Raw genomic sequence first — 23452 nt, 5'->3', positions numbered from 1 at the left:
CTCAATAATCTGCATCATTTGAGGTATCATTCATATCAGCAGTAGAAATAGTGCGGGACAAACTGCGCTGAACATTACTACTGTACTTAAGGTCAGTAATGTATTTTTATGGTAATATAGTGGGAACTATGGTTACTATGGTACATTTTGTAAAGGTAAGCGAGAGATTGTTTAACACAGGGTTCTTATTCTGATAAATAGAAAGTTCAAAAGAACAGCATATATTTGAAACTGACATTTTTGTAAAATTATAAAGTCTTTTCTTTCACTTTTCGATCAATTGAATGCATCCTTGATAAATGTATTAATTTGTGCAAAACAACAGTGTATCCTTAAAAAACATACTAGCATTATCGTCATAATAAAATAAATAAAATGACAAAGATTCAATACCATATTAATATATTCATTTTAAATTCTATGATATTCCAGTCCCTAGATATCGTTCAAGTACCTCCTTCAATGTTAATATAAGTGATTTTTGCAGCCATTTCATCGCTCGCTGGGCAAAAATCATAAGTCTAATCGCTCTGAAAAGTAATAGCACGCCTCTCCTCAATAATCTGCATCATTTGAGGTATCATTCATATCAGCAGTAGAAATAGTGCGGGACAAACTGCGCTGAACATTACTACTGTACTTAAGGTCAGTAATGTATTTTTATGGTAATATAGTGGGAACTATGGTTACTATGGTGCATTTTGTAAAGGTAAGCGAGAGATTGTTTAACCTACCTCCATCATATCTATCAGCCAGAGGAGTCTTTCCTGTTTTATTGAGAGGGAAAGGGTATGGGGTGTTAAACTGTTCCTGCAATTTACACTGGGAGTCAGCAGGCTTAAAAATCTGTCAGAAAACACTTCTCCATCTGTCACAGCAACATCACACCCCTGAGACGGCTACGAATCTAAACAGCTGTGCTTTCACAATGAGACGTGGATGAGCTGAGGTGAGACATGCCTGGACAGAGCGAGGCAGGAGGACAGACGGGTTTCGAGTGATGGATGTAAAATCCTCCAACAGAAAGGACAAAAGCTATTTCCCACAGCCCTTCATCTTGTATCCTAGTAATCTGCACAAGTCTTCTTTGTGCCTAAATTGCCCACCAATTTTGTGAACGGCTTTTTATGTCACACACAACAACAATGCCATCCACTCATCCCACACCAATACAGATGCACAGCCTTAAACACTTCCTGTCTGAAATTATAGATACAGACACTGGGTCGGGTTCAATAATAATTGCACACAAGTGTTCAATAGTGATTCATAAACTCATTCTGAATATGGATGTTCTTTCTTACCCGTGCGGAGCTGAGGGTGGTGTTGGTCATGAAGCTGGCTGAGGAGGAGGCCAGCGTATCAGGGTACGAGACCATGGAGAAGGAATCTTGAAACCCAGCTCCGCCACCTTGCCTCGCCTTCAGGGCCTCAATCTCTCGTCTCAAAACCAGGCCGTCAAATCTCTCCACATCCGGAGGGGTCACGAGCCCCCTCACCTCTGACAGCAGAGAGAACTGCAAACACACACACACACACACACACACACACACGTACAGAGCCGTGAATGTGACCGGGCTAGTGTTGATTGTTTTAATCTCAGGGTTTTTAATATGTTCATAAATGGGAATGTATTATGAGGTTACACTTGCTGTAAATCACCAGACAATGATGGCACAATATACTGAGGACACTTTTGGATAGTGTCAGTATTATGTATATTATTACTACAGTAATAATTCATTCAGCCAGTAAAAGTCTTTAATAAAAAAAGATTTGAGCATAAATTTGTCAAAAATTAGTTACACTACCACTCAAAAGTTTGGAGATGATAAGAGTTTTTAATCTTTTATAAAATACAGTATATTGTGAAATTATTGCAATTTAACACAACATTTTTCTATTTTTAATATATTTTAAAATATATTTTATTCCTGTCGTGGCATTTTATAGTAATAACAATAACAAACACTACTGTATTTTGGTAGAAATGACCAAATATTACTAATTTTACATTTTAATTTTTTTTAATCTTTGTAACAGTAAATATAAAAGGTATAAAAAAAAAATCAAGAAATACACTAGTGAGCAAAAACGTTAGTGGCAGATTTTTATTCTATAACATGCACATTTTCTGAAGAGATATATAAAGATTAATGTAAATGCCTCCACCTTGGCATGTGTATTGAACAGCTCAAAGAGGGCCATGACCAGCTGCTCAACACCGATGTGACAATCGCGGTACTCCTGGATGTAGTAGCCCATGGTCTGCCTCTCTAGTTCGGTCAGCAGATGTCTGGCCTGTCAGCAGCCATTACTCCAGTCTTCAGTGTCACGTGATCCTTCAGAAATCATTCTAATATGCTAATTTAAAGAAATTTGTATTATTATTTGTATTTAATATGATTTTATTATTATTAGAACAGTTGTGCTGCTTAATATTATTGTGGAAACTGTGATATATATGAAGAATTCAGGTGCAAAAGCCTCTAAGTGCCATTTGAAATTTTCTTCTAAAATGAGCATTTTTCTCAGGCTCTCATGTGTAGGTTCAGTAAATTCACTTTAATGGCAATGAATAGGTTCTTTTCATTGCCATTAAAATTAAATAACTGAACATAAACATAGGATTCCGAGAAAAATGCTCATTTTAGAAGAACATTTCAAATGGCAGTCATGGCACTTAGAGGCTTTTGCATCTGAACTCTTCAAATATATATATATAACACTAGTGAGCAAAAACGTTAGTGGCAGATTTTTATTCTATAACATGCACATTTTCTGAAGAGATATATAAAGATTAATGTAAATGCCTCCACCTTGGCATGTGTATTGAACAGCTCAAAGAGGGCCATGACCAGCTGCTCAACACCGATGTGACAATCGCGGTACTCCTGGATGTAGTAGCCCATGGTCTGCCTCTCTAGTTCGGTCAGCAGATGTCTGGCCTGTTCCTCCAGCATGGCCCTGCTCTGGTTCACCAAACTGGACAGAGTCACCTGAGATCCTGCCACACCTTTATAAAAGCCACCCTGAGCAGAATAGAGAAAAGAAGAAACGCAAATATTTCAAAAGAAGAAATTCAATATTAATACTAATATTCAAACACCTGTGGCTCATTGAGCCTCAAAGCACACATTTGAAATCTTTCAACATCACTGGATAAGCCTCTGGTTCATTACTGATATTCTAACTCTCATCTCCATGATGTCTCTTACCCTCCTCCCTATTTGCACTCTCTCATGTTTCAGCCTCTCTCCTCGAGAGCAGCTTTTCCTTTAATTAGTCTCCTAATCAAAAAGCACTGCTCCAGAATCAACATGATCATCGATCAGTGTTACGCTCAGCCTAGAAATGGCATGCTCTCCAAGCAAAGGATGATACCAAAACACTCCAACAAACCAATATGGAAAACTAGCTAGATAACTAACTTGCTTGCTACACACCGACCCATTAGATGGGTTTGATGTACACTTTAGATCGATCAGTGGTGCATCGCATGCCTTAAATTCATTTCATCTACTTATGTCTGCTTGAACAGCCTATTGACTGTCGTTGGGTGGAGATGCATGTTTGTCGGCAGTCTGGTTTGCAGGTGCAGTCGAGCAGCACTAGTGTCTATGTTATCTAGCCGTTAAAAGACACAAGGCTTTGAACTGAGCTCGATCAATACAGACAGACAGTGGTTGAGGTGAGTGAATGCTGATCATGACTGAACTATTCTTGCCCTTATTCTTTTCTTTCTCTTTAGAATAAAGTCTCAATCGTACAGCACTCCCACAGGAACTAATGCATTTCCGTTGCATCAAATGACAGACCATTTATTTTCACAGTATTTTGGAGGAAAATTCCCTGACCGGTTTGACTCATGCAGCTAATGTCCTTTCCTGGACATTGAAGAATAACTAGTCGAGAAAGTTGCTGTTCTTGCAAACCCAAGGTAGAGACTTAAAGAACGTAATTAAGAACAAAACTGGCACAGTGAACAAATACCTAGGAAATTATTTAATGTAATACAATACAATTTGTGTAAGTAAAAAAAAAAAATGCTGTCCTGACCTAATACATTACTCTCACCAGGGCCAGAGTCTATAGACTATAATTTATGCCATCCATTTACTTTATTTCCACTTTCTCTTCTGAAAACCCAGTGATTTCACATAAATTCCCTAAGTTAGAACCTCATGAGGTCGCTGTGCTGTTGAACTCAAATTCATCCTCACCCAGAGAATGAACTGTTTCTGAAACACTGCTGAGGCCAACCACTGCAGCCGAGAGATTCATTATACATATATGAATATAATGAATATATATTCACATACATATATAAAGTTTGGGTCAGAAAGATTTTTTTGAACATAAATTTACCATTTAGAATGGTAGGATTTCTATATGTTTTTAAAAGAATGCTTATCAAGGCCACATTTATTTGATCAAAAATACAGTGAAAAAGTAATATTGTGAAATAGTATTACAATTTAAAATAACTGTTTTCTGTTTGAGTATATTTTAATTTATATCTGAATTTTTAGCAGCCATTACTCCAGTCTGAGAAATCATTCTCATATGCTGATTTGGTGCTTAAGAAAAATGTCTTACTATTTTCAATGCTGAAAACATTTTTGCTGAATTCCTTGATGAATAGAAAGTTCAAAAGAACAGCGTTTATTTGAAATAGATTTCTTTGTGGTAACAGTGTAAATTCTAACTGTCACTTTTGATAAACCTAATGCATCCTTGCTGAATAAAATAATTTCTTCTTACTGACCCCCAAACTTTTGAACGGTAGTATATATATATAGTAGCTATAAGACTTCTTCAGATGAGAACACAAGTGTCTCTGTCTAGTTTGATGGTGAGAGGTTCAAAAGCCCTGCCCTCCACAGCACTCTGGGATATCAGCTCCACTGCTCAATTACAAAAAGCAAAGCTCGAGCAGAATCTCTCCAACAAAAGATGATCAATAAAACTAGCAAGAAAAATGTGAGGTTTTATAATTCCTTAAGAATGATAGCGGCCAAGATGGGATCGATCATGCGCGATCTGTAGTGTTACAAACTTTATGGTTACCCATTATGACATCACTCGACTGACAGCCTCTTTAATCACAGGAACACATAATTGCTGATCAATATCATAACTTTAGGACAGCACAATCAGAACAAGTGTTTTGTCCGCCAGAACCGCGTCGTGAGACTCAAAGAGCAGAAACTCCAGCCGTGTCCCCACACATCACACCCCAGTGAATTTGAATAGGGCTTGAATGAGACAACTTATCCCTAGATTGAGCTTTATCTAAAAGGAACTTGAGATAACTCACCTCTAAAAAGAGCGGAAAGGCATTTTCTCTCAAACAAAATAGAATGCAAACATAAAAATAATAAAATAAAGTGTCCTATAGGGGATATGCTTCTGGACTGAAAGAAGGCTTGTCCTTGGAAGAAGTTAAGCAAAGTGAAGGTCAGGAAAGTGTAGAGTAATTCATCCTGAAGTGGGACTTACAGTAATATTATTAAAATATAAAATAATATAATAATATAAAATGGTGACCGTGATTTCACAAAGTACAACATGTTCCTAGATCAACATCCTTGTTGATCCTGGAACAACATTCCAATCAACCAATCAGAATTGAGGGATAACTTTTCAGGAAATATCTGTTTTAGGCTTACGATCAGGGTTAGGTGCTTCTATACCCTTGGTAATCAGCTATCATTCCACAATGATTTTAGGAATAAATTATGGGTAAGGTTAGGTTTAGGGGTAGGGATTGGGTTTAGTCCATATTTTTGGACAGTAATGTTGATCCAGGATAAACAAAAGATGTTGATCCAGGAACATGTCTTACTTGGCAAAATTCCGGCGACCATATAAAATAATCAACACAACCAAAAACACTGAGATAGATGGATAAAATGATATAACAGACAGACAGACAGACAGACAGATAGACAGATAGATATATAGATAGATAGAATGACAACGATAGATAGATCTTCCCCCGTCTGCGCGTCCTGAAGCGCTTGATCAGCGCCACAGCTCCCCCGACTGCAATGTCCAGCAAAACATCAGAATAATCAAAACTGCTTTCTAAAACATGACTATTTTAAAGTCATTCTGTTCCATCAAAATTATGTAAAAACGATTTAATCTCACTCCTGCTGTCACATTACCTCTAACTGCTAAAACATAAGGCCACTGAGCAATAAATTAAATAATTAGATGATCAAGATCAGTGTCACCTTGGTTAGACGTTAATTAAAATGACAAATGTTTGGGATCGGGAGCTGCTGTCGGTTACAGCTCTATCCGTCTCATTATCAGAGTTTTAATATGCAAACCGACGACATGGAGAGAATGACTAAGCTTTATAACAAGTCACGCCATCTCGGCTCTCAGACAATATTACCGTCCCGGCCTGACTATGGCCCATGTCGAAATTGGAGCTTCATTTTTCCCTCTTGAGCTACATTAAGATCTGTGCTTCGAAGAGCACGTCTCTCCCGAAGAGATGATAGATTTTTACACCTCTTTTTAGAACAGTGGCAGAGCGGAGCAGTCAATAGATGTCCTAAAGGCACACCGGAGATAAGCTCTCACAGATAAGCAAGCTTTCTTGTATATAGACCAAACCAAACATTAAAAAACAGCCTGTCAAACCATGTGTCAGTAGAAGTTCACACAAATCTTATAACGATCTCATTTGGATTAAGGAAAAATGCACTTTACAGCCCCTTGAAGAATTATCTCGACCTTGAAGTGCATCATTTTTTATTGTTAAAAACTTTATTCGTTTAATGTGTAGACACAACTATAATATCAGAAATTGTATTAATAAATATGTTTTTTATAGATATACACACATGTATATATATATATATATTATAAAAACATTAATCAATATATAAAATCAAGTCTGAAGCAGGACTTTCCATTTGGATAAACAACAGAAACCAAAAAAAGGGAAAAAACAAACAAACAGTAGTGGTGTATAAATTATGTCACCTTTCACCTTTAAGTGTCATATTGCAGATGGGACTGGAGGGATTTGTCAAGGGAACCTCCAGTCACATTTTCAGAAATGTTCAATCTTTTGATGTTTTATTGTGCTTTGTTTACTTTGCTAATGCCATTGTGCTAGACCCCTGAGGGCCACCGTAGTTCTTGTCTTAAAAGGGCAATGTCAATTTGGAGAATTCAATTAGCTTCGAAATGAGGGCAGCTGAAATGGGTTTAAACTGCAATGAGTTGGCAAAGAGGGGGTTGGCATCAAACAACATGAGTCTCGCTTGGGATATAGAGAGATTTCACATCAGGTAATGGAAATAAGTGCCTTACTCAGCGAAGACTCGACAAGGTCACACAGCGAGGAATTCCGGCCTGCAAATAAGCAAAAAACTTCACACAACTACAGAAAACTTCTGAGGCAGAGTAATTGTAATATTGCAGAAGTTCTCCTATATGACTGGAACAGATACCAGTTGTGACCCTACATCATGTGACTCTGCTTTTGTATTTTGTGAACACTGTGAGTGTTAAACTAGGCGGAAAGCGTAAAATACAGCCAGACGTGAACCCACTCTCAAATATCTGAATCAGAAATGAGTTTCAGCTGCAGTAAATGCAACAGATATAAACTGATTTCTGTCTGTTGAATGTGTGATACAGTTTCTGAAAAGTAATAACAAACCAAAACATCATCATTTTCTGTGTTTGTCCCCCATACAAGTTTAACTTGCTCCTACCTGACCTACAATTAATCAAAGCACCCCTCACTGAGCGTCGCACAATTACTTTTCCAATTATTAATTGTCTGCAGGGAGCTTTAAATGTATACTGATGAAAACATAATGAAGCATTTATGTGATTATCAATTTATACGCCTGGATCGTTCTGCAGGCAAATGCTGGAAAATCTTCTTAGGGAACTGAAAGACTAAAAAAGTATTTGCTATATAACTACAAAAATATTGCTTCTGTTAAGCAATGCATGTTTGTTGCGACATGCATTTTTAGTGCAGCTACTGTGATGATTTTATGAGTTAAAATATTAACTGTTATTTCATAGGAATTGCATAACGTATGTGTATCCACATACAATTACACGCTTATGTCTACATATCAGGAGGGATTTATGACTGACTGTGCCTTTCTCACACAAACTGATGTATGTAACTTATCAATGTCCTCCGAAGCATCGTAGAGCTGCGAGTCTTTGGAATACAAAGTGAGTACTGCAAAAGCTCATAGCCCACAGACATGAGCCCAGACACTTCATCTAACCGTGTCCTTTAGCCTGTCATTCCCACTGTATGCAATAATCAGCCCAGTCGTAATAAGTTAGAGCTCACGCACTGCCCAGGCTTTAATGGAATCCGTTGTTTTGTGCATAAACCTCGGCTTACAGAGGAGGACCTTGTAAAACCCTGATCAACGGGTAGGTCACCTTGCTGTTTTTATTCCTCTTCACAATCTCACCGCCTCTGTCTTATCCTATCCTGTCTTTTTATGTCTTCTATTCTTGGACTCTCTTCTATCCATATTTTTTCATTTTTCATAAGAGTTTTTCCTGTTATGAAGGCCATTTTCGCGTCTCTAACATAAATCTTGACGGCATAGTTCACTCAGAAATGAAAGTTGTGTCTTCATTTCTCGTTTTTGGTTGCTATTATTTTGGTTACCAAATATTTTAAAACATTTTTCAAAATATCTCCTTTTATGTTCCACAGAAGAAATAAAGTCATATAGGTTTTGGAACGACATGAGGTTGAGTAATTGATGACAATCCTTATTTTATAAAAAAAAAATATCTATTTTTTGTATGTATTGATGGATGTAAATGTATGTGTGTGCATATGTATATTTTATTATTATTTGTTGTAGTATTACTGAATATGTTTTGAATATTTGTTTTTTTTCTTGCAATTTTATCTTACAATGTACTTTCTGCATTAATTCAATATTAGTATTGCTAAGCAGAAAAGTCAGTAAGCTTCAACTCAACTTAGCTCTTTTGGGTAAACTATTCTTTTAATATATTTCATAAATATTACACTCACAATTTTTATAGATAAAAAATTCTATTAGTTTGTTTCCACTTATCAAAAAGTGATAATTGTAAATAAATTCACTAATATTTTTTGCTGCGCCCCCAGATGCTGCTCTAATTAAACAGGCAACTTACTAAAATCTATTCCAGGTGTTCCTTAATTTTGTCCTTTCCCCAGGAGGTTTAAACAATACATGTTTTATTAAGAATATTTTTTTAATTGATAAACAATTTATTTGTGTCCCCAATTTATATGTCTTTTGTAAATCCTTTTTTCTTTTTGCCCTTAACGAACAAAAACAGTTCACTATTGACTTTGTCCTCCTGAAAGTAACATCATTTTTGACTCAAAAGCAACAGAAAAAATTATAGAAATCAGTATAATATAATTTTAAAAGATGGTTAAATGTCAAAGTACTGTAACATATTCTCAATCTGTAATTGCCAATGACTAACTTTAATCAAGTTAATAATAAGTTTAAGTACCTGATCTTGATCAAAACACGTCTGAAAGTGTGGTATATGCTATTATAGAAATAAATTCTTATATTACACAAGCATATTCATTTTCTAAAAGTCGCAGTTCAAAAGGTACCGCATAAGAGATTGACCATTCTATTATTTCCTGTTCTCTCATTTATTACAATATAGTGCTACACCAGTCTCACAAACACACACACACACACACACACACACACACACACAGTGATGGTAAGAATGTTAAGTGCATGTGTCTTTTTTTGCGGAAACCAGTCTGAATACAGATCACCTTGGATACCATATGCCCGAGGGATCAAAGCCTCTTGGCAGCGTCTACCTGACACTCTCTTTACCCAGACCAAGACGATAATTTACAGCGATACCACCTTCCTCTTTCATCCCATTCTCTTCCATCTCTTGCCCTTCCTATGTCTTTCGGTTCTTCTGTTCTCCTCATTATGTCCGCAAACGTCCTCTTTCTTTCTAGCCACAGTACAGGAACAGGTGTGTGATTGCCTGCCTAGAGTCAGCGCCACAATCCCCCTGTTCCCATATCAACCGATAATGATATGTGACCAGATATGAAATGACCTGTGATTCTGACTCCTTTTCTCTTGCGATTAGTCTGGCTAAGGTAAGTTCTTTAGTTCATGTTCTTTAGGTTATCAAAGCAATGCAAATACATGAGTCTGATCTATTATGCAGCTAAATCACTGACTATGGCTCATTTGCATAACAACAAAATATCCTCACTATGGAGGACAAAAGAGAGGCTCTTTGAACATAAATAGACCTGCAAAAAAGATCCTGGAGGCATTTGATTAGGCTGCATTCCTGTTATTCCGTAGCTTTTGAACTCTGTAACTTTTAAAAAATGAATATATCTTTCATGCATTGTAGAGAAGTGTTCAAAAAGTATACAATACTTTCAGAAGTATGTTCCGGTCAAGCTCTGGCACTTACGAAGAGCCTTGGGACGAGTGAGCAAAAAGGCACTTTTTGTAATGTCTATAATTAACATATGTACTGTAACTAATTATCTTCATTTAGAGGCTCAGCAAATACGTTTAAGTAATTTAATTACACTTCAATTGAGTATTTTATATTAAAATGTTTAATTATTAATATAATGCATTAACATTAATGCATTAACATTGTTCTGTCCAGGCTGGACTATTGCAGTGCTCTCTTGGCAGGTCTTCCAGCCAGTTCTATCAAACCTTTACAATTAATCCAGAACACGGCAGCAAGATTAATTTTTAATGAGCCAACAAGAATGCACGTCACACCTATGTTGAGCAATTTGCACTGGCTACCAATATCTGCTTACATAAAATTCAAGGCATTGATGTTTGCCTACAAAACCACCACTGGCTCTGCACCCCTTTACCTAAATTCATTACTTCAGAGTTATGTGCCCTCTAGAAGCTTGCATTCTGCAAGTGAACGTCACTTTATTGTGCCATCCCAAAGAGGCACAAAATCACTTTCACGGACTTTTAAATTAAATGTTCCCTCCTGGTGGAATGACCTGCCTAATTCAACCTGAGCAAGAATCGGCTAAAAACACATCTCTTCCATCTTTATTTAACCCTCTAACTCTAGCACTCTCTATTCTAATTCTATTCTTAAAAAAAAAAACTTGTCCCTTTTAGACTTACACTCTATTCATCTACTGCTTGTATTCTTAAAAAAAAAATAAAATAAATAAATAAAACTAACACTAGCTTTTCTAATCTTTTTGTATTCTATCTATTTGTTTTCTTTTTATTTATTATACAATTACCAAAAGCAAAAAAAGGCCTCTACCAGCTCTATGCTCTATTCTTTTTCTATTCTATCTGTTTTCTTTTTATTTATTATATAATTAAAAAAAAAATGTGTACTGCTTTAAGCTAACTGAGACTTGTCATAGCGCTTGTATATCATTGCTCTTTTGTTGATTTTGATTGCTTCCATTGTCCTCATTTGTAAGTCGCTTTGGATAAAAGCATATGCTAAATGACTAAATGTAAATATAACATTAATTTGTTTACATTTAAATTTAATTTGGAATCATCTGACAGCTCTAATTAAGATAAATGTACCGCATAATGCAAATTACCATTATAGGTTCTTGTTAATGACAATAAAAAGGGGTACAACTATCCTAAATGGTCTAGAGCTCACCAGGATTTGCAGAGTGCTCTTCAAAAATCACCTTAACTATCTTGCTCACTCTTTTAACACTGCTGAAACCAAACGGTGAAGAACATTTTGTTCAAATATAAAAACACGGTACTCACCTTTGTTGATGTTGATGCTGACGCTCCCTGGTCCAGAGAGAGGCTATGAGAGAGAGGTAAACATGGAGAAATCAATACCATATACATGCTCTACAACCTCCTCAAACATCCACAAATAGATGCAGAATCATACAGAGACATTGACACACTGCCATGTATGAAAGTGATCTAGTTTCTGGTTCTAGATTTAGGCATTTGATCAGGTCTAGATGCTTTTCTCAGGTCTAAGGGGATATTATGGTCCATCGCTTTGGACTGCCAATGTTTTGATAAAATACAATCCCATTTAATAGTTTGAGGTTATTACATTTTTTTTAAAGAAATGAATTAGAAATTTTATTCAGGAAGAAGCATTACAGGCATTACAATGATTAAAAACATTATATTGACAATAAAACTTTTAAACATTTCTATTTGAAATGCTGTTCTTTGAAATGTTCTATTAATCAAAGAATCCTGAAAGAAAAAATGTATTACAGTTTCCACAAAAATATTAAGCAGCACAACTATTTTCAACATTGACAATAATAAAAAAATGTTTCTTGAGCACCAAATAAGCATATTAGAATGATTTCTGTAAGATTTAGTGACTCTAAAGACTGGAGTAATGGCTGCTGAATAAATTAAAATATATTTTCTATGTTTTAAAATACATTAAAACAGAAAAGAGTTATTTAAATTTGTTTTTGCTGTTGTTTTTTTTTCTCAAATAAATGCAGCCTTGATGAGCATACAAGACTTCATTCAAAAACCATAAAAAAATTCGACCCTAAACTTTCGAAGGGTGGAGTTAAATTCTCATATATTCCTATATATTACATCATCACAGCTGAATGGCCAATCGCTGCATTCTCTGGTCAAAATCATTTGTATAATGATCACTAAACTGTATAACTGAAGATTGTGACAACAGCTTTCCCACATAGCTGTGCTTCACGTCTCTCGTATTATTCCGCAACTGTTTTGCAGTCATATCAAGAACAGCTATTTATCAAATTGTCAATTTGGTCAGTAACAATGATAGGTACAAACACTTCCCTGTACCAGTTCTCTCCTTGGCTTTGACTTGAGCTTGTACCCCAGACCACCAGGAGCTTGATAATCAGCTTTTTTTTTTTTTATAAAATGCCACCTTGCATTTTTCCCATGGCATGACAGCAGAGCACTCGGCTCACCTCATCAGCTAACCTCCATTAAAGAGAAGGTCCAGAGAACTGGCACAAGACACACCTGAGCTGCTTTATTATCCCGTTAGTGTGCTGTGCACACACTCACAGGTTCATATTCTCCAACAACAGACCGTGAAAGACCAGCAGTGTCTGGAATAATCCCATGAACAGACTCCTTAATTTACAGTCCTCCAAATGCGAGCGGCCAGGGGGTTTGGAAAGAAGCTGAATTAAATAATTAAAACGCAGCTATTGTTTAATCTGCTCTTAAAACAGTAAATTAAACTAAGCCTGGAAGCTTCACCTCAGTCCTAATTAAATTACTGTGTCTGAACTGTACAGTACATTTTTATTTTATTAAACAAGAACATTAAGTCGCAGCACCAAGGCATGACTTGGGCTGTATTTAAGAACAAATGAACAAATCAGCATACTATTTGTCTTAGGTGAAATATTAGTATTGCTTAATGTACAATAGAAGGTGCTAGAATTTTAGATACTTCTAGAAATGTATATTTGGCAAAAGTTTACTTAAAATATGTACGGTACTGATATTTTTGTGCTTTCATACTTCATCCCTGCTGGATGTTGGACACCAACAAAACTGTCAGTAAATGACATGGCATGAGTTGGTTAATCTAGTTAATGACCTTGGATATAATTTTTTTTTTTACACTGCACCGTTAAAGGAATAGTTCACTCAAAATGAACATTTCCTGAAAATGTATTCATCTGTAGGTCATCCAAGATGTAGAGGAGTTTGTTTCTTCGTCGGAAAAGGTTTGGAAGGTTTAGAAATTTAGCATTACATCGTTTGCTCACTAAAGAATCCTCTGCAGTGAATGGGTGCCGTCAGAATGAGACACCAAACAGCTGATAAAACCATCACAATAATCCACAAGTAATCCACATGAATCCAGTCCATCAATTAACATCTTGTGAAGTGAAAAGCTGCATGTTTGTAATAAACATATCCATCATAAAGACATTTCTAACTTCAAACCGTTACTTCTGGCCAAAAAAATGAGTTGTCTATCCAAAATAGTTATCTCATTTTAATCAGGAGAGAAGCACTTTCTACAAGCAAAACCAGTTCTAAATAAATATGTTGGTGGATTCTGATGTGGGAGACCAACAGGTATGGACTTTTTCACTGGAAAAAGCATTATTACGGATTATGGACTATTTTGGCCAGAAGTTAAGTTTAAAGAAAACGCCATAATGGTGCGGTTGTTTCTTACAAATATGCAGCTTTTGGTACACAAGATGTTAATTGATGGACTGGAGTGGTGTGGATTACTTGTGGAAATATTGTGATGTTTTTTTATCAGTTGTTTGGACTCTCATTCTGACGGCACCCATTCACTGCAGTGGATCCTTAGGTGAGCAAGTGATGTAATGCTAAAATTCTCTAAATCTGTTCTGATGAAAAAACAACAACTTAACAACATCTTGGATGGCCTGAGGGTAAGCAATGCAGTCTGACAAATCAGACTTAGCAAAGCAAAAATGATCTTGCAACATTTTTCAGCCTTTTGGCTGATATATATTAAAAAACACTGATTCATTCAGGAACGAAACCTGTTACTAGCTTTCCCATCTATGCACATGACTCCTTTATCTCTCTCACTTTCCTTGTTTCCTCACATTCCCATCACCTCGTCACTCACCCCGTGACACTGCTGCTGGCTGAGCTGTCTGTAATCTGCGAGCTTGTGATCCACTTTGTCTCGCCCACTACGGTGCGGGCATGCGGCAGTCGCCCAACATCCTTCACTGTCATCATCAGGTGGTGTGAAGACTTCAGCACTCGTACGGCCTCATCGTGTGGGATGCTGAGGAAACTCCGGCCATTAACCTCCAGGATCTGATCGCCGACCTGTGGAAATGATGGAGCAGAGAGAGGAGAAGGTGGGTGGGCTGGTGGTGGCAGAGCAGGGCAGGAGGTAAAGGGGGGTTGTGATGAGGCCGGAGATGGAGCAGTCTGGACATCCAGAGGTCGATATGGGAGAGTGGTGTGGTCAGGTTAAATTTGTGGAACAGCAGAGAAGGTTTTGATCAGATAAACAGAAAGTCAAAATTATGACGACTTACTGAAAGGAACGCACCCATAGACAAACACATTTTAAATATTCATGCCCACCTTATAAATAGAATTTAAAAAGAGCACAAGTAAAATACACTTGCACAAAATATGCCTCCTCCAAAATAATAGCTGATTCTGCACGGCACATATAGCCTAAATTTCCAAATGCTTTTCCAAATTCCATTCCGTTTTGTTTTTGTTCATTAAAACTACTGAAAAAAATTTATTTTCATTGACTGAAATAAAGCTAAAATATTATTTGATAGAATATTATTTTGCAAATATGATTTATTCTGAAGCAATATTCTCATCAGTTTTCTATCAGCTGTGACATATATATCTGCACGTTTTTATATTTTATCCAAAGGCATTTTCTTTTACCTATATAGAGGGCATTTTCCCACTAATCTCATTATACTTTCATTTCAAATTTTTACATTTGATCTATAAATTCAGTTATAATAATGATTGTTATTATCTATAAGTTATCAAAGTAAATAATTTATACTGAATTAAATAATATTATGAGATTCTTTTAAATATTTATTTTTTAATATACAAACAAGAAATGATGGTGGAAATGATACTTTTCAATTAAATGAAAACGCCAGTAGATGCCTAAAAGTGACCTAATATTATTGTATTTGCTTATTGAACTGTTTATACAACTATTAAACAGTTGTAATGTTGAAAATGTTGTGTGACGTTGCCTAACTAACTGTATTTTAAATGTAAAAAATTTCCATTTTGAATTTTTACCTCAGTATGCTGCGTTTCTTAGGGTTGCACGTTTTGATTTCTCCTGGAGAGGCTGCGTGAGCCTCGCCTCAGCAGCGCATCCTTATTCCGTCAATAGATGCATTATATACAGTAGCTATATCCACTATTCGCCACTTAGTCTAAATGTAATAAAATCAGAATAATACTTGCATTTTGGTGTTTACATAGTTATTTTTGGTTACTTGTCTGTCGTTAATGAAGGGTTAATGTCGAGCCCTGGAGTCTATGTGCCGGGGACGGCCCCGGCCTAATTTAAACCCTGCAAATAATACTAAAATATAGTTTTTTCCCCAAGGACCCCAAACATCATGCTCCTTGCAAAGGCCCCTTCCTAAAATATAGAGTAGCTAAATATTTTCATGTCAAATAAATAAACAAACAAACAAATAAATAAATAATATGAAAAAGGCAATATTTGGCTTCAACAAAAATATCTGATTTATAAAGGACAGAACGATTACAAAATATCAGCAAAAAAAACAAAAAACACTCATGATATCTCATGACATCATAATCTCATGATATACTGTACCAGCCTTTAGAGAGCAGAATGAAAAATTAAATGGTAAGAATGTAAATAATTTTTTTAAACATTGCATGAAACATTTACTCAATTTAATCTTAACATATTAACATTATAATATACTATTCTTAAAAAACACATTGTAATATCATTTAAATCTTTTTTTCTCTCAAATTACATTACATTTAAATACATCTACTGCGTGGTTTTCCTTGCCTTTAACCTGCAAACTGTGGTTTTCCTTGCCTTTAACCTGCAAACTGAATAAAAATACTGGACAAAAAAAAAAGAAAAAGAAAGAGAACATTTTGCCTCCTTATTTCAGTCCACCACATGCCACTGAAAAAGATTCAGTTTAGATGGCAAAGCATGTAGTCCTGCTTTTACTGTAAATGGAATACGTCTTAAATCAATCGCTTCATTTCTCAGTATTGGATGAGAAACTGAAGAGATGTCAAAAAAGAGACATGCTGTAGTTTTAGTGCTACAAACATGGTACATTTCATCTGGATGATTCTGACAGTCTCCTCATCTCATCCATTCATCCTCCCACTCGTTATCTTTTCCCCATGCTCCTTCTGCTTGTCACTCATTTATCTCACTCATTGTTTCTTCTTTTGTCAGTCCGGCTCTGAGTAAAATATTTCTATTTTGAAGCTCCTACTCTGGGATTAACTCGTCACAACAGCAAACTGGCTCCATTTCTCTTTATCTTGCTCTTGTTCTGTTTTCATCACTATCTCTCCGTTTTATCCCAGCTCTCTTTATGGATCAATACCGGCCTGCCCCTCTGCCCGCCCAAAGATGCTTGAGGGTAATTAAAGAGGCTTTGCAGTAGTCATGATATTAATAAATTATGGTGTTGATCAATTTGGACGCAATACAGCTTTGTTTTTCCAAAGAACACAAGAGATGTATTTGAAATCGATGCGGCAGATACAAGGCTCTTGCTTTCCCTAGCGAAACAGCCGATCATTAGCTCAGGTTTATCTCCCGGCATTTCTTTTCAGTGTATCACTCCAGAGTGTTCAAACGCTGTGAGACACCAGGTTATTACAGGAAACACATCAAACCACTGAGGAATGTGAGAGAGAACTCTTGAAAAGATTTTAAAGGAATAGATCACCAAAAAATTAAAGTCGTTCTAAACCTCTATGACTTCAAAACAGCCAAAAAGAGAAATTTTCAAAAATGTCCAAGCTGCTTTTTTCCAAAAAAAGTGCTATAAATGGCTATAAAACTTTTTTCTGTAAGTCAAAACGAGAAATTATCAAAAATGTCCATGCTGCTTTTTAAAAAAAAACAAAAACAAAAACAAACAAAAACAAAACAAAACAAAATAAAACACAGTGCTATAAATGGCAAAAATAGCATCATAAAAGTATTGCACATATTTAAACTTGACTATAGAAGACCTGAAATATAGTGCACAAGTACTATGGACCATTGTTGTTAACTAAACCCAAACTTAAAACTATTAAAAACTGTTGCCAGTAATTGAAATAAAGCTGAAATTAAATTAAATATAAATATCAGGAAAAAAAAGAGAAAACTTAGAAATGCTGGCTGGCCAACTAACTCAAATAAATAAGTTGAAGTTGAAGTACTAAAACTACTAAAGCCCTAAAAAATCTCAAATAAAAATAAAATAAAGAATAAAATATACTAAATAGCTAATAAAAAAGAAATATATAACTATATATGTTTTTAAAAACTAATAAAACTAAAAGCAAAAGCACCTAAACCTCAAACAAAAATTACAATGAAAAATAAACTAAAATAACAACTAAAGTTATTGCATGATCAAGAACTGTAATCTAGATGTAATCCAAGTTGATTTAGACTTAGCACCTGTGTGTGTGTGTGTGTGTGTGTGTGTGTGTATGTATATGTATATACATCATCTGTCCTGACCTCTCATGACTTGGAATCATGTGGGGAGTATAATCATGACAGGATGAAGATGAATAATCCTCATGTTAACATTGCAGTTCAGCCTCTCCTCTCTCTCTCGCTCTTCTTTTCTTTCACATCACTCCATCATTTTTTCCCTTTAACTGCATTTTGCACTCCCTGTCAGTGAAGGAACGACAGCATTTTGTAGCTGCGAAGCAACCGGCAGTCATTCGTTTTCAACAAGCAATGTCGATTTTTAACAACATGAGAGACAACTTAATGCAAATGAGCAGCGCCGTGATGCTGCGACTACCAATGGGAGTACAGACAGTCGACTAAAAAGTTGAGCAGTCGACAAGAAGCCAACAGCGAAGACTGGGAGGCCTCCAGAGATTTCACTGCTGTCAGTGCAAATGCCCTTGAGAGTGAATGAGGAAAGTGCTTGGCATTTGGAAGAACGCCTGCCCCGACCACGGCAAGCCTGACATTTCTCTCTTTCCTGATGGAGGAGGAAGAAAATGATGGAAGAGAAGACGGATGAGAAATCGGCTTGGCTGCTAGTTTTCCCCAAATGGCTCCAATATCCGGACAGCAATCAGAAACAGTGGCTAATGCACAAATCCAGGTCTGTGAGAGGAATAACATCTGCTCTACTGTTACATCAAACGTCAGAGCATAGTGCATCACTCATTCTTCATTTAGCAAAGTAGTTTAGAGGTTGCAGCTGTAAGCCAAATACAAGACTATAAATTTCTATCTTTACACACTCACTTTGTCACCTGCAAGGTTGCTGTTGTGCATTTAAGTTTGTTATTTTAATACTAGTTTCAAAAGAACTTTAAATTGCTTTAGATGCCCCATCCCTTCATTCATTCATCATTGTACTTAATGGCTGTTTAAGACTTATGGCTACACCAAGAGTACTTAAAGTTTGAGTATTACTAACTCACAGTGACAGGAGCAGCCATGCAGACAGACCCACCCAGAGTCCAGACACTTCTTCCGTGAAACTACCGTATTTGTTAATCACACAGAGGCGTGACCATTTCAAAATAGATTACAAATGTGCAAAAGTAGTCACGTTCACAGTCTAAAAGGCTTTTATTAGTCCGGAGGGATTTTTCTTATGATGAACAGCCTCCTCCTCTGAAAGACTGCCTATGGGTATCAGTCTGTGGATATGGCTATATGCTTTCTGGTTAAGGTAGAAAAAGATCAAAAGAGCTGAAAACTTGCAACTGGAAATGTCCCTAAATATCACAGTGAAAGTGTACGATTCCCCTGAGTAAATGTTTCCACAGCAAATGACTTTCTTCTCAACTCCTCAAGGACCAAAGTGAATTGGCTTAATGTGACGCAGGGTGGACAGCTGAATAGAGAGGGAACCGGCACTCAATATGACTGATAAGAATCATGACAGCTTTAAAAAGTATGAGCTATAAAATATTATTAAGGTGGAAAGCACGTTGGGCAAAGGTGAAGGGACATCTGACTGCAGATCACAGACATTCAAGCAATTCTGTGTGTCATTTGCAAGTACAAGAAAGCACTACTTTATAAGAGTCTCTATGGTTTTGTGATTATTTTCAAGGAATCTGACAGGGCAATCACATGATTTTCACTTAAAAATCAGCTTCCGGCATATAAAATGAAATAAAATAATAAAAAATAAAATAAAACAACAGTTTTAAAAAATTTAACTTTCAACCCTTTTGAAAATAAAATAAAATAAATAAAATTTACAGTTTAAAATGCAGCTTATCAGGATGGGAATGGTGGATTACTTCTTTTGAAAATAAAATAAAAAAATTAAAAAAATAAATAAAATGAAATCAAATCAAATTAACTTTACAGTTTAAAAATGCAACTTATCAGGAACACTGTTAGAAATCGCTGTAGATTTAGCAGCACAATACTGTAAAAACCTACAGTACAATACCACATTTATCCATTACAGTAAAATACTGTAATTTATATTGCATTCTGTGTAATTTTGACTTGGCGGGAATATTTTACAGTATATTTTAGTGTTGCTGTAACCTTGCTGTAGCCTGACTGTAATAAACCGGCAATTATACAGGATTGCTGTAAATAGCGCGCCACCTGACGTCACATCACAGACAACACAGCTGCTGCTGACCGGAGAGAGAAGCAGAATGGAGGATTTATGCAAGTTCGGAAAGTTATTTTGATTATTATATGTTTTTATTCTAGCGTACATGATTTTTAGTGTGGCATGAAACCGCAAGTTTAGCCAGTGAACGTTATAATCTCCTCTCTCAAAGCTGTAGTCGAAACTCTGTGAGTTAACGTTACGCGCTGTTTCACTGCTGCTCTAAGACATTTTCACATCTGTTAGTGAATTAGCTTAGGGTTTATTTCGACCAAAACTAGAGTCGATGATTGTTGGAACTGCGGAAAGACAAACCCAGACCGTTTTGGTGAGTTTTATTTTGTTTCTGTCGAGTTTAAACGAAGCTTGCTTTACTATGGAAACTTATGCGAGGTAAAATTACCGTGTATGTCAATGGAGTCAGCTGGGTTTGAGCAGATCGATAAAGGCAGTTTGAGTTTAAACAAAAGGGATATTACGATAAAACAATTATCTATCTCTCTAGGAATCCCTTTTATAATGTTGTCCGATTCAAGCCTGTCACTGACAAAAACTAGCACTTTTTTAGACATACATTTACGGTGCGCAGAAATATAGAAGTTATATTTGCAGTCCGCTTCACAAAAGACGGCAGCAGCGGTCTCGGTCAATAACTGTACTGGACATCTTTAATTAGTCACTTACTTAGTCATGGTTGAGAAATACAGTTTCACTTGCTATGTAAATATGTGGTTTGGGGTCAGAGATAATGGTAAGGTTACCAGGTTATTAACTATTTAGGTGGGAGACCAGTTCTGTAGCATGGTGATTGATAAAAATTATTATGATAATAATGGTCAATTACTTTTATCAGTTATTAATGATCTATCAGACAACAAAGACAAATAAAATGCATGCCAAAATCTTCAGCAATGTCAAGCATAATATGATTTTTTAATAACTTTGATGTATTGTTGGAGTGTATGAAATGCACATGTAACGTTATAGGCAACATTCTGGGAAGGGCACTGCTGTCAAAAGGCAGTTTTTTGTAAGTATTATTTAAATTAATTAAATTTTTATTTCCACAAGAGAAAATAATAGCTGACTTTATAAAAATGACCCTGTTCAAAAGTTTACATACACTTGATTCTTAATAAAAACTTAAAAACTTTTGAATTCAGCTGTATTTATTTATTTTTCATCTATGCTACAGAACTTTCATTCACTATTTTCCTCATGCTGTCTGTTCATCTTTATTGGTGATGTGGATAACAGGTTTTGTCTCTGTGTGTGTTTCATGACTGTGTTTCAGTTTCACCACTGATGGGAAGAAATGTACTGGCAGACAGCGAGTGAGCAGAAGAAGTACATTTACATTTAGCAGACACTTTTATCCAAAGCGACTTACAAATGAGGACAATGGAAGCAATCAAAAATAACAAAAGAGCAATGATATGCAATATGTAAACATCTTTTATGTGAAATATCTTATTCAGGTCAGTACTAAATAAACAATAACCCTCTTATTTTGTTCAAATAATTAACATTTTGCAGATTCTGCAAGGTGTATGTAAACTTTTTAATTAAAGTGTATTTATTTATTTTTCATCTATGCTAAGGAATTTTCATTCACTATTTTCCTCATGCTGTCTGTTCATCTTTATTAGTAATGTGGATAACAGGTTTTGTCTTTGTGTGTGTGTTTCATGACTGTGTTTCAGTTTCACCACTGATGGGAAGAAATGTACTGGCAGACAGTGAGTGAGCAGAAGATCAGGACAGTGGTGCAGAGTGATGGCCATCAACACTGCATGTCAACAGCTTCATTCAGTCCAAAATAATGTTTACATGGAGGACTTCACAGAGAGGGTCAGTGGCCTGTTTGCCACCACCCACTTGCCCTACATTTAGGTGTGACGGTTGTGAGACACTTCTTGTTGTTTTTGCTAATTTTTAAGATAGCTTTAATATAAATCAAGTTCTCTCTTAGGACAGTGATTCCCAATCCAGCCCTCAAGATGCATGTGTTTGTTTCATTTATATTCTTGCACACTTAAAATGCTTTCATGGCTGTAAATTGTTGATGCACTGTACTCTGGGTAGCAAACACAGTACTAACATATTTTGAAATGTTTTAATAAAAAATACTTTTGTAAATATGTTTGGATTGCCTTTTGATTTGTAATGTTATTCTGAAGTATAGTATCACAATTTTACTAACTATATATTTGTACTATTCCAACTACACACACACATAGCCTATACTATATATATATATATATATATAAAAAACACAATAGCAAAATACAGTAGAAACAAAATTACAAAGTACTGTAAAAATACAGTACAATACCGTTTTGTAGTTATACAGTTGAAGCACCCAGGGGTACTCTCACAACAGTTATCTGTGTATGAGAAGGCAGAGACTGCTGCCTGTTTGAACCCTTTCCAACAATGACTGTATGATTTTGAGATCCATCTTTTCACACTGAGGACAACTGAGGTACTCATATGTAACTATTACAGAAGGTTCAAACGCTCACTGATGCTCCAGAAGGAAAAACCATCCATTAAGAGCCGGGGGTGAAAACTTTTGAACAGAATGGAGATGTGTATATTTTTCTTATTTTGCCTAAATATAATATTTTTTTCATTTAGTACTGCCCTTCAGAAGCTACAGAAGATACTTACATGTTTCCCAGAAGACAACATAAGTTAAATTTACCCTGATCTTCAAGTTTTTACCCCCGGCTCGTAATCATCGTTTTTCCTTCTGGAACATCAGTGAGCGTTTGAACTTTCTGTAATAGTTACATATGAGTCCCTCAGTTGTCCTCAGTGTGAAAAGATGGATCTCAAAATCATACAGTCATTGTTGGAAAGGGTTCAAATACACAAAAATGCTGGAAAACCAAAGAATTTGTGGGACCTGAAGGATTTTTCTGAAGAACAGCGGGCAGTTTAACTGTTCAGGACAAACAAGGGACTCATGAACAACTATCACTAAACAAAAAAAACAGCTGTGGATCATTCAGCTAACAGCACAGTATTTAGAATCACATTAAGAATTCAGTTTAAAAATGTAAACTT

At 35.9% G+C, this 23452-nt stretch overlaps 1 protein-coding gene across 4 annotated transcripts in view; it reads right to left on the bottom strand.

Annotated features, from left to right (window-relative positions):
• LOC107661489 (whirlin-like) overlaps positions 1-23452 on the bottom strand; it is a 114262-nt gene that overhangs the window by 14349 nt on the left and 76461 nt on the right. Inside the window, exons 5-10 of one of the 4 annotated variants that reach the window (XM_016451106.1) lie at positions 14653-14861; positions 11814-11856; positions 2949-3032; positions 2173-2301; positions 1305-1517; positions 735-767 (exon numbers count right to left, since the gene is read on the bottom strand). In XM_016451106.1, the coding sequence (XP_016306592.1) occupies positions 735-767; positions 1305-1517; positions 2173-2301; positions 2949-3032; positions 11814-11856; positions 14653-14861 (711 nt within the window). Of the gene's footprint in view, positions 1-734; positions 768-1304; positions 1518-2172; positions 2302-2819; positions 3033-11813; positions 11857-14652; positions 14862-23452 lie in introns of all 4 variants that reach the window. The other 3 variants (XM_016451112.1, XM_016451116.1, XM_016451125.1) reach the window with 3 other exon arrangements.

This window comes from Sinocyclocheilus anshuiensis, unplaced genomic scaffold (assembly GCF_001515605.1).
Source record: "Sinocyclocheilus anshuiensis isolate Anshui unplaced genomic scaffold, SAMN03320099.WGS_v1.1 scaffold457, whole genome shotgun sequence".
Classification (NCBI taxonomy): domain Eukaryota; kingdom Metazoa; phylum Chordata; class Actinopteri; order Cypriniformes; family Cyprinidae; genus Sinocyclocheilus; species Sinocyclocheilus anshuiensis.
Note: the sequence above shows the minus strand (reverse complement) of the source record. Positions and strands in the feature narration are given on the sequence as shown.